Raw genomic sequence first — 12,759 nt, 5'->3', positions numbered from 1 at the left:
AGCCTTGGGGAGTTGGCCAAATGAAAAATGTTGATTTAAAACCTAGGTTTTTAAATTGATTTCGAAATAAGGTTTTAAAACTCGAATCTGAATTGAAGATTTCGAAAAAACAGAGTGCTGGACCTCGAAGATGACATGCAATAGCATGCAATGTGATGAAATGATATTAAATGGTATGAAATGACATGAAATGATACAAAATAATTACAAAATGCAAACCCTGGATGAGGGATTTGAAGTCTCGGACCCCTGGCAGAGACAAAGAACTGAATATTCATGTTTAGGGATGAAAATTGATAATTGGATATCAAACCTAATATTGAATCCGATCCAAATGTGAATTGAGTCTCAGATATAACTAAAATTTTCAGGAAGATAATTGATCTGAGCTCTGATTAGTGGTTGTACCAACTGGGAGAATGATAAAATGAAGTTCTGGACAAGAATGATTTGAGGAATGACTTTGCCCCTGCAGGGCATGGAGTGACACTAGAAACTAGGTTTGAACTAGTTTCGACTGGTTTACACTGAATCCTAGGATTTCTGAACTCAGGTGAACTAAAATGACACTGACTCAAACAAATTCTCCCCCGACTGAATGATTGAGAAATTATACAATTCTCATATAAATGGTGAGAAATAACTACTGGAGTGAAGTTGGTCACAAAAATGTACCGAGTTTGAGCTGGAATAAAGGTCAGTAATACTAAGATGAACTAATTTCAGAACTCAAACACTAGCTCAACTGACAAGGGTTAGTGCAATTTCAGTTGAAATGAACTGAAATGGGCTAAAGTGGACTCTGACATGATGGAAAATGAACTTGAATTGGATTCAAGCCAATTGAACTCCTGGTGAGCTCAAGTTAGACTCAGAGGAACAAGATTGACTGACTCAGAGATAATTGGCTTGGATTCGAGCTAGAAATGAGCTCATTTCTCAAAAAATGAACCAAATTTAGCTAAAATGTTAAGAAATAAACAAGATTCGCTCATCGTGAGCTCAGGTGAGCTAGAAATGACATACATTCTAATTGTTGTAAACTTAAAAATGAACTGGGTCGACTCTGACTGACTGAGATTTAAGGTTACCTACGGGTAAAATAGTAAATTTTCAGGTTAAAAGGGGTGAAATGACACCTAAACTAGACTGGACCTAGGGGTTTCACTCCTATACTGACCCACAGGGGTTGGCATCTGTCAAAAGGGAGTGTTTGGAAATGAACGAGGAAAATTTGGGGTGTTGACATAGACCCAGTCCAGGTTCAGAATTATTTAGAGCCAAATCTTTGAAGATATCTGGATCACTTAAAACCTTTGAGACATAAGATTGGATCGGTTTGATGTATCCAATCTCAAAACAAGTCAGATCCTAATAAGATCGATTCTCAAGCATACGAAGACCAAAATATATATAGTTGATATATGGATCAATTCTCAAGCATACGAAGACCAAAATATATATAATTGATATATATGTGATATATATATATATATATATATATATATATATATATATATATATATATATATATATATATATATATATATATATATATATATATATATATATGAATGGCTTTGTTTAAATCCAGAATCCAAACAAAGCTCAAAATGGATCTCATATAGAATAACTTTGGGTTTGGATCCAAACAGACCCAACCAAATCCAAAATATAACACTATTGCATTGAATTAGAATTAGATACAAATGGGATCCAATGTATAAACCTAGAAATATGTTTTGGAATGGATTTGGATTTTTATCCAAATCCAAACCACACTTACACTATATTTATAATAAGGATTGAGTGGGATTTTCTCGGAAAGCAGCAATGTCTGTTGATGTTGTTGTTTGCTAACACAGTGGCTGACTGGAGGGGCTGGCTCTTGCCGCCCTTCACTGTCACCCTCCTCTTCCTTTGTTTTTGTGGTTGCCCACGTCAGCCACTGCCTTTGTCAATGTCCCAATCAAGAGGAGGAGTGGCGCCCTTCCCTCCCTTGCCCTGCATTTCGTGACACCCTATTGCACCACCTGAGGTGGCCAAGGGCCTCTATCCATGGCAAAGGAGCGACGATGGTTCCTATGCCATCGTGGCACCCCCATGCCTCTCTTATGGCAGGATCGAGCTGAGCTCAGCCATAGCCGAGCCCAACTCGACCTCATTTTGGTGTTAAAACCAAGCCTGGCTAGGTTAGTAAATCGAGCTGACTCGGCCAAGCCACCTCTCCCTTTTTTTTTGGAAGCAGCTCAGGTCATGCTGAAAATGAGCGTTTTGCTCATGCTGACATCGTGGCCATCCGATTTGCATTTTAAAAAGCTCAAAAGTCAACAAAACCACATGGCATTCATCCAAAATGCAAACAGACTACCACGATGTCCGCATGAGCAAAAATGCTCATTTTCAGCATGACCTGATCTGCTTCCCTTTTTTTTTGGGTCTGGCTTGGTTGGGTTTTTTTTTCATAAATCGAGTTAAGCTCGGTTTCCTCAAAACTGATTTAACTCGGTTCTCCATCACCGAGCTCTACTCAGTTTCCCCAAACTGAGTTAAGCTCATTTTTTTTTCAACACTGAGCTGGCTCAATCAATGCCCCCATCCCAATGGCTTCTCCTTCGATGTGCAACTCAGCTTGAGCCCAACTGAGCCTAGCTTGGTTGAGCCTCAACCAAGCTAAGCTCTCACTCTCACCTCTTGGGAGCTCAGCTCAAGCCCAACTGGGCCTGGCTCGGTTGATTCCTAGCTGAGTCATATCCTCGCTTTTTGTTTTGGGATTTTTTTTAGCTTGACTCTAGCTCAATCGAGCCTGGCTTGATTGAGCTTTAGCCAAGCCTTGCATCCTTTTGTGAGCTTAAACCGAGCCAACTCAGGTTAAGCTTCGACGAGCTCGACTCAGTCTGGACTACTCGAACATGGTTTGGGTTTGACCCATGCAACACAATAGGCGTCTCCTTTGCCAGAAATAAGAGTTAGCCTTCTACTATTTCATTTTGTGAATACCCACATGTAGGTAATTATCAAAACAAAGATATGATGCTCACACTACTTATTTGAAATAGAAAGGATACCTTGTTTATACAAATTTACGGTTTGTTCAATTGTATGCAATACAATATTTTGAACCATGATAAATACATGTATTAGCCTTGTATAATGGTTTAACATCATTATATCTGCTAGGCATTCATGAGTCTGGCCTATCTTATGGGATCTAGATGACAAGTAGACTCATATTGTAGATGATGGTGCGATGATGTGACGATATCAAGAATACATTCTCTCTATTGTTCACTCCTGAGTACATTTTGACATTTTGTATAAAGACTTTTGTATAAAACTATCTCTATATAAATTCTTGGTTTGAATCTTCATAGTTTTGAATGATTGTCTGAAAATGTGGGCTCAAATCCAAGACATTTGGAGACCCAACCCATTTGTTTAAAATTTTGCCTGTAACTTGCCTTGGGTTCGCTAACTTGGACTTTTCAAACTGTTATTTCATTGATCTATCATTTTTACTCTAAAAAAATATTAACTATAAAATTTAAATTTTTTTCTAAAATTTACAAGTTAGAAATTATAGGGCATTACAACTTACACACGAGTTATTTACGTACACATAATTTAATTTGTGTACGCTTGCTTTATTTGCTTACGTGTAATTTATTTACGTATGCATAATTTAATTTGTGTATGATTGCTTTATTACTTACATATATTTACATTTACGCTTGTATACTTTATTTATGAATGCATGTTCATATCTCAACTTACAAACACATGTTTCGTAGGTTGATTTATGCATGCATGTTTTGTAATTTCCTTTATGTATGCACATTTTTAGTTTGTACGCATGATAATTTTATGTATGATAGTTTATATACAGACTTATCAATAAAGTTACATACGACGATTCACATACATGATAGTTCAACAAACTCTACTTGAAAATGTGCCAGCATAATCATAAATGTATGTTTACTTGTATATATTTGCATACATGAAATAAGATAACCACCTGAAGCTCATAAAGGAAATCAAGGTTCGTGGAACCGTTTGAGCATGTGGAATATATTCTTACATGTTTTCCTAATATGCCACATGAATTATGCATAAATTGCATGTATGATGACTTATATCATAGCTTGTGATTCAAGAAACTAGTATGGTGTCATTAGAGCACATCGTGTATATGACATGCGATCTATGTTATACTAAAAGTTATAGAAAATGCATGCATGCCTAATTTTGGGATCGCTTTCACAGGCAAGCAAATTTAAGGTATTAAAGTATATAGCATGATAGACCCCGAATGGTCTTAGCCTGTCTCTATAATTTTGTCTTGTGAGTACCTATTGGTAGGCTCATATTGAAACAAAAACCTGATATTCATACTGTTAATCGAAATAAAAATGATGCTCTCTACTTGTGCAAATTAGTAGATTGTATAATTGCATGATTATGATATTACTGTTGCGATTCACGTATATTAAATGCATAATTGTTCATAATATATATGTTAGCTCATTACAAATATGCGATATTGTTGTACTTATCAAGGTATATGTAGTCTGACTCATTATTTCAAGTGATGAGTAGACAGTTGTTATAGAAGATGATGCGATGACACGATGAAATCATGGACCCACTCTATGTCTGTTCACTCCTGAGCATGTTTTTGGTATTTTAAATACGTATTTATGTATGAACTAATTCAATCTAAATCTTTGGTTTGAATAATTATATGCTTGAATGAATGTACCAAGATTCAAACTCAAATCCAATACATTTTGGGGCCCAATCCTTTTAGCTAGATACTTCACTTGTAACTCGCCCAAGGTTCGCAAACTTAGATCTTTTGAACAATTTTTCGTTGTACTTTTGTTTTAACTCTGATAATGGATCAACACTACAAAATTTTAAATTTTTTTTCTAATTTTTACGAGTTAGAAATTTTGGAGTGTTACACTGCCAATGAAAGTTATCACCCTATTGTTGTGGTGTTTGTTTCAGCAAAGTGCCTTGAAACTACTAGGCCTCTTCTAGACAAGCAAAGAGGACTATAAAAAAAAAGCTATGGGTCAGTTGTGCTAGCATGATCCTTAAATGTTTATTCATTTCTCCTCTTACTGTAAGAAAGGGAGGAATAATGGATGTGGGTTTTAGAAATTTCTCAGAAAACTGAATGAAACCAATGGATATTAGGGTATGTTTGATTGCATTCAAATGTGATTTGGAATCTCAAGCAAATGAGAAAATCTAACCAAATATTTGATTTGGAGTCTCTTGCAAATGAGAGAATGAATCTCATTTGCTCAGCTAAACAAACATGTAATTTGAAATCTCATGTAAATGAGAAATGAAATGTGATTTGAAATCACATTCAAAGTGAATCTCATGTGATTCCAAATCACATGAGATGAGAGAATGAAACTCATTTGCTCAGCTAACCAAACTTGTAATTTGAAATCTCATGTAAATGAGAAATGAAATGTAATTTCAAATCACATTCAAAGTGAATCAACCAAACGTACACTAAGTCTTGTTGTTATGGTTGTGTTACAGCAGTCGAGAACCCTAAATTCTTGAGTCCAAGGGGAGATTCAAACCATGACAATTATTTTCAACGAATCATGTCCAACCGATGCTACAAACCACAAAACTCGGTATGAAGATTTTCCAGACAAGAAAATAATATAAAGATTTAAGATATCATGTTAAAAAAAACAAGATAATGATGTAACTAAATTAACGTACGATATTTTTAATATATCGCCGCTATTTCCCAATGTGAACCGCGCATTTAAAGTGACATATGGATCTTTGATCCGTTGGAGCGAACAAATTTGAAATTAAATACCAACGGGGCAGGAGCTGTTAGTACACGTCACCATGTGTTGGGACGTTGCAAGTTCAAAACCCAATGATATGTTGTGCAACCGGTAGGGGTCTGCCTAACCCCAGCTTGCCTTTAAAAATAAAATAAAATTTAAACTTGAAAGCATTAAATTCTTTAAACTACCACAAATTTTGAATCAACCTACTCATGCGACCGTACCAACGTGGAAAGCAACCACGGACACACATACCAATTAATAATAAAATCAGGGGTAAATTAGTCAAAACTTAGAAAGTGGGCCCTACTTTTTCAATCAAAAAATAAACGGGGAATACCCACGTGGCAGGTCTCAAGCGTGTGATCATCCAAGGTGGACGAGCGACGAGTCACGGGCTTGAACTGAGAGTGGGACCCACGGACAGAGTACGGACAAACGGGGCCGGTGCGTGGGTGCGGTGGGCCTTATAAAAACCGAGCCAAGCAGAGAGGTGGGCTAGAAGGACAGACCCCCCCTTTGCCTCATTGAGAAAAGAGAGAGAGAGAGAGAGAGAGAGAGAGAGAGAGGAGATTTTCCAACGATGGACTTCAGCCGGAAGCCACTGGACGTGCAAATTTCGGTGGGGGAGTCAAAGATCGCGGCGGATTCCGGCACGATGAGCGGACCCCTGGTAGCGAACAAGGGCAGAGCGGCGGCTCTGGTTCAGCAGAGGGCTGACGTTCTCCACGCGGCGCTCCGTTTGCTCTGCCTCACGACGTCCGTCATATCCCTCTCCGCCATGGCCGTCGCCGAGCAATCCTCCACCATCGCCATCTACGGCTTCAACCTCCCCGTCTACGCCAAATGGACCTTCTCCGACTCCTTCGAGTGAGATACCGGCCGTCTCCGGCATACCTCACACCACTCTGTTCCTCTCTTGTGGTTTGGGTTTTTTGACGGGCTTTTTGGTTTTTCCGTCAGGTTTCTCGTCGGAATGTGCGCTGCCGTCGCCGCGCACTCGCTGCTTCAGCTGCTCCTGAGCGCGTCGAGGCTCGCGAAGAGATCGCCAGTGATCCCGTCGCGGAACCACGCGTGGCTGATGTTCGCCGGTGATCAGGTGAGTTTCTCCGGCGATGGCGCGGAGTCGCCGGAGGGAAGAGTTTATATTTTTTCCCTTTTCTTTTTTTATGCTTCGCTTTTAATGTGAGAAATGCGTATTCCTTCGGTGGAGTTGGAAAGGCTGAAAATAATGGCGTTTTCCGTTATTTTGTTATTATATGGAAAATGACGGAAAGACGCGTGGTTGATTTTCGCCTTCGGTGAGTTTAGCCGGGAAGAAGCATTGTCGACGGATTGAAAACGATTTTTTTTTGACGCATTTTGCGCTGTGTTTCCAAAATCTGCATCCTCTGGTAATTTAACGCAAGATAACTGAAAAAAATCGTACCCTTTTATATTGAAAATAACGGAACCGAGCGTAGTAGAAGGCAGCTGTGATCCTCCCTGTTGCAATCAATTTTGTTTTCTTTTCGTTTGACGTCTATCATCCTTGATTTTTTCGTATATGACGTTCATACCCCATTAATTGAGCCGTTAGGGGTTCCTGTTTTTCAAAATGACAATTCTCTGGCGTTATTTTTTCCCTTGAAATTGGTATTTTTACAAAAAGGAGTTAAATTGCCTTTTTTTGTTGGGTATACATTCATGGTCTTTACGACATTGTGGCTGGTGGTGTCACTGATGGCGTTTTCAATAACTGGCTTATAGCGAGAGGCGTTATTTTGAAAATAACGGGTTTTTTATTTTATTCATCCGACGACTCACAAAATCAGGGTTTTGAAGGAGCCCCCCCCCCCCCCCCCCCTGTCGATAAGGTTCTCTTGGCGTTTGTCAAAGCCCTGTTTCGATTGGAAGAATTAGGAAAAATGATGAGGTTAATGTGTGAAGAAAGTTGCAACTGTATGGGAAAACCTACTTATCCTGCTATCCAGGATAAGTTGGGAAATTACATTGTATTCTGAAAATGAAATTTCCCAATTTATCCTACTTTTCTGAATAAGCTTGTGCACCCAATTTTCCAGAGCACCCCTTCGTATGTGAACAAAAAACCATCTTTGGCTATAATCACATCTAACTTATTTTATTGGAACTTGAAATTTAACTTGTGGCAGGCTTTTGCGTACGCCATGATGAGTGCGGGTTCTGCATCGGCGGGCGTGACCAACCTGAACCGGACCGGAATCCGGCACTCTCCGTTGCCGGACTTCTGCAAGCCGTTGAACATATTCTGCAACCGAGCGGCTGTTTCAATAGCGTTTGCCTTCTTCACTTGCTTCCTGCTTGCTGCCTCTGCTGTTTCGGATGTGATCTGGCTCTCCAAGTATTAGGCTTCTCTCTCTCTCTCTCTCTCTTAGGGAAATGGGTATTATGTTGTATCTTGCACACTGATGTAATTGGCCAGAGAACTCGTTTGGTTTAATTTGATAATTAACGTTCCAGAAAAAGAAATTTGCACGTGTACGTTCAGAGAGAGAGAGAGAGAGAGAGAGAGAGAGAGAGAGAGAGAGGGAGAGGTATATGATGATGATTGTCTGAGAATGGTTGTGTTTCAGTCCCGAGTAAGGACCAACTTGGTCAATTGGTCTAGTAGAAAAATAGCTGTTTGGGGAGTTTTTATTTGATCAAGTTGGACCCTGAGGGTTAATTATCTAGAAAAGTGGGATAATCGGGGACATGGGATATTAGGTTATGTCCAAACACCATTTTTTTAGATTAGTGGGTGCATCTCCAAAGGGGTGTTTGTGTACTGTCAAAGTGAAGATTGGATCCACCAAAAATCTGGGGTAACCTCAGAGTTGAGGTGATGTTTATTGTATTTGATCCCATTTATCCGACCTTAGGTATACAATATAAGATCCTGACGTGTTTAATTATGAGGTTTGACCAGGTAAGGTTAAGTGGTGAGGAGCTGAGGCGTGCATGTTCAGTGAGTTAATCTTCATGCAGACTTCTTTTTTTTTCTTAAAAATTTCAATAAACCGTGTCAGGCATCAAGACTTTGTCAGGCTGGCTCAGCCTGCCCTCTGCAACTCCAAGGGTAGGATCACCCTTGACCCTAGGGCCTATTCTTGGCGTCGGCTTGTGCAAGAGTAAGATGCCCACAAGAATCGAACCTCGACTGTCCATCATCTAATGGCTTAGGCCCTGAAAATTTGAATGCTGCCTTGGAAACCGTGTGCACAGGCCACACAAGGAGATGACACACTTCGGTTAAGACTAACCTACGTCCACGATGAAACTCTCTCTCTCTCTCTCTCTCAATCCATGGTGAGAGGAGGACTTGATTTCATTATATAATGATTACATGCGTATGGACTCATAATTCTACAACAACTTAGAGTCTGTAATCTTATTATCATTAGAAGACCTATCATTGTATGAATTCTTTAAGACAAAATCCTTCTTGAATGATAGTCCTTGTCAGCAGGTAGACTTTTCTTGATGCTAACCTAGTTATCACACAACTTCATCTCATGAGAACTCTTCCTGGATGATTTTGTGGATCAAGACCCAAATCTGTTATCTTTACATGCCTTTCAAGCTTACCTCTATGAGGTTAAGCTTAACAAAGGCCTTAGAAGACACTTTATTAAGATATCAGCAACCTGTTCTTGAGATTAAACAAAATTTACTTTAATTTCACCTTAGTCAACTTTTCTCACACAAAGTGATGATCAATTTCGAGCATGAAACACATGATTTGCAGCCCCATACCATATGGGGCTGTCAAATTATCACACCATAACAAGGAACCTCACTGGAAGGGAGGTTTAGTTGTGACAGTAACTTTGAATCAAATTAGTTTAGAAGTCCACCAACAACTGCTTTATACTATGCTTTTGCGATAGACCTGACAATTGTAGCTTACTTAGTTAAGCTCCATGAAAGCAGGTTACACCACATGAAGGTCAAATATCTACATGTAGATTTAAGATCGTTTGGGCATCTTGCCCAATCAACATCAGAAAAGGCAGACAAAGCAAAAGGCGGTTGACCTTTTAATTTGCATACCTAAATTAATTATGCCCTTTAAATAACATAGGATCTGTTTGACATGTGCTCAATGTTCTTGAGTAGGTTCATGCATAAACGGATAGGCTTTATTGAGTGAATATGTTATATCAGGCTTAGTGAAAGTGTCATACTACAATGCTTCAACAATACTTCTGTATTGGGTGGCATCTTCCAGAAGTCGACCTTCATGTTTAGAAAAAGTTACATTTGGTGCAGTTAGAGTAACCATAGGTTTGCAATCTGTCATACATGTTTTTCATCAAGAGGTCCAATATATTCTTTCTTTGACATAACAAGATTCATTTTGTTTCTTGAAGGACTTTTATTTCAAGAAAATAATGTAAAGAGCCCAAGTCCTTAATAGATAACTCTCATCCAAAATCATGAATATTTGTAACATTTGTGGCTAAGTTTCTTGTAACAATAATGTCATCAACATAGATTAAGACAAACATATGTGTCGTGCAGTCATGAGAAATAAACAATTATGCATCTACCTTGGATTCAGTGAAACCCAAATTTTTTAAGTATGTGTGCAATCTTTTAATGCTCGGTATTGGTAGCTTTATCATGTGGAACCAAAGATGGGTTTGATTCTTATAGGGGGCCTTAATTTCTTCGTCCATGGCTTGACACCATTTAAGGTCAGTAAGAGCTTGAACCCAAGAAGTTCTTGTTCTTCTTCAACAAATTCTTTACCCACAAATGTTAGACTATTCTTGATGATATATAACTTGGTTGTCACACAACTTGATCTCATGAGTACTCTTCCTGCGTGGAGAGTCAAAGTGTGGATCCAAACCTTGATCGAGACTTAGATCCATTATCTTTACATGCCCAACCCCACTAAGAAAAGTTGCAAACTCCCGTCTAGGCGATCTTCATGGAGACTTGAAGTCATACATATGCAAGCATTGAGCTAATTCTTGGTATTCTTTGGTGAATGTGACTTCAAAGTTGAACGGAATCATTAAGATGATCTGGTCTAGCCCTGTTTATAGCAGCAAGTCTCAAGTGGATTTGACTCACAGCACAAATGACACCAAGACTTTGGAGAATATTGCAATACGTATACGTGATATTCATGAGCCGTGCAAATCCCAATATTATCACAAGCTTTCAAGGTCTTGCCCATTTCCATGACTGCAATATTATACACAGTATATCTTGATTTTTTGTAGTTTGTAATGTTTTCATTACATTTTTTCATTCCTTTATTTGTAATGGTAAATGTATCAGAGATTTTCTTGATATTTTTTTTCAAAAAACAAAGAGTTTCAATTTACCGTGTACTTTTCCCTTGCTGAGAAAAACCTCATAATTAGATTCGTGACTGTCATAAATGCATGCTCTTTTAACTGTTTTTTTTTTTTTGTGATTTGTGTCATTTAAATTGAAATAGCCAGTGTATGGATCAGATAATTGGAATGTGGTATGAACCAATCAAATCAAGCACATTGACAATCAAATATGAGGTGCACTAAACCCTGCTGCATTAAGAGCGGCCTTTCCACAAGCACCAAAGACTTCATTCCAAATGTAGCAAACACATTAAATGTGAAAGCTGAGAATTTATTTTCTTCTTAAGAGTTCCCAAGTTCTCGCTCAAACTGAGACATCAGACGTTCGTGTAACCGTGTTAGGTGGCCACCATCATGAACTACAAGCAATCAGTGACTGTACTTTGGTAGATGTTGGCTTGTTGATGGCTTCTTGGCAATAATTAAGAGCATTCAATGAGGCTGAAACCCTAAGCAACATAGGCTGGTCCTGCTACGACTACAAAGGATATCTGCCGAAGTTATTCTTGAGATAGGATTAGGTTAGAGGCACCTCTGATGGTAACACCGTCCGAGTCGCAACGTCCATCAAACAGTGAATAAGGCTCAATGTGAGCCATTCATTTTAAACCATCCAGATGCCGTCCATTCCCAAACACGAACGACATCCAAGTGATAGTGATATAAGCATCGTATTCGCACAGGTTTGGATGCTATTCATCTTGAGATCAACGGCATCTAAAGGTGCTCACTCTCACCTGATTCCATCTCGTTATTTTTTCTGGTGCAGTTGAGCTAAGAACAACATTTTTGGTAGGGATTTGTGGAGACTTCAGAGTCCAATTCATTCCAAGTTATGTGCTAACCTTCATGAGGTGCAGTGGGCATTAGGGCTTTTATCGATGGAAGCCTGAACTAAGGCCAGCTGGGTTCATACCTATCTTGATCGCAGCCGATGAGAACTAGATTGTCCTTTGGCTTCTCCGGAAAGGGTTATGACTAAACCTGGCAAACTTGAGAGGATAATTGTTTTTTCATTAGTAATTTTTTAATTTGAGTCCTATCATTTACCCTATGTTTTAGCAAAAGACGTATGTTTTTAGAAATGATGTTTTGAGATTTATCTTTCTGTTATGTCTAAAGTTTTTATATTTTTATATGATTAAAATATCATAAATATATAGGGTAAGTATTTGGCACTAACAAAGGTACATAAGTAGAAATCACCTTTTTTGTATTTTAAAAATGTTTTGCATATCATAACCTTGCTATGAAATGGGTTTTGAATAATGTAATTATGACAATTTTAGTAGTTCTTTATTTGATTTGTAATAGTTGTTTTTCACTACAAAAAAACAGTTGATTAGTGACGGAATTTAGTGACGGCGTTATATCGTCGCTACTTAGCGACGGATTAACGAGAGAACTGAATCCGTCGCTATATTTGGAGAATTTTACGAAACTAGCGACAAATTATATTCCCTCACAAAATCCGTAGCTACGTAGTGACGGATTGTGCGAGAGAATATTTTGTCGCAATAAATACAGCAGTTAGCGACGGAATTGCGACGCCTAAAATTCTGTCGCAA

At 38.6% G+C, this 12,759-nt stretch overlaps 1 protein-coding gene across 1 annotated transcript; it reads left to right on the top strand.

Annotated features, from left to right (window-relative positions):
• Positions 1 to 6,417: 6,417 nt before the first annotated feature.
• On the top strand, positions 6,418 to 8,265 carry LOC149830148 (CASP-like protein 3A1). Its single transcript, XM_090015392.1, has 3 exons — positions 6,418 to 6,704; positions 6,798 to 6,933; positions 7,988 to 8,265. The coding sequence occupies exons 1-3, from the start codon at positions 6,418 to 6,420 to the stop codon at positions 8,201 to 8,203; spliced, it is 639 nt and encodes a 212-aa protein (XP_089871518.1). The 3' UTR covers positions 8,204 to 8,265.
• The last annotated feature ends 4,494 nt before the right edge of the window (positions 8,266 to 12,759 follow it).

The sequence above is a fragment of the Nuphar pumila genome, chromosome 8 (assembly GCF_984573655.1).
Source record: "Nuphar pumila chromosome 8, dmNupPumi1.hap1.1, whole genome shotgun sequence".
NCBI lineage: Eukaryota > Viridiplantae > Streptophyta > Magnoliopsida > Nymphaeales > Nymphaeaceae > Nuphar > Nuphar pumila.
The sequence above is the reverse complement of the archived record's forward strand: the minus strand, read 5'-3'. Positions and strand labels throughout refer to the sequence as shown.

Excerpts from the sequence above, each read along its gene's own strand:
- LOC149830148 (XM_090015392.1), top strand. The coding sequence starts at position 6,418 with ATGGACTTCAGCCGGAAGCCACTGGACGTGCAAATTTCGGTGGGGGAG. Across the intron at positions 6,705-6,797 it reads ACCTTCTCCGACTCCTTCGA|GTTTCTCGTCGGAATGTGCG; the intron begins GTGAGATACCGG and ends TTTTTCCGTCAG. Across the intron at positions 6,934-7,987 it reads TGATGTTCGCCGGTGATCAG|GCTTTTGCGTACGCCATGAT; the intron begins GTGAGTTTCTCC and ends AACTTGTGGCAG.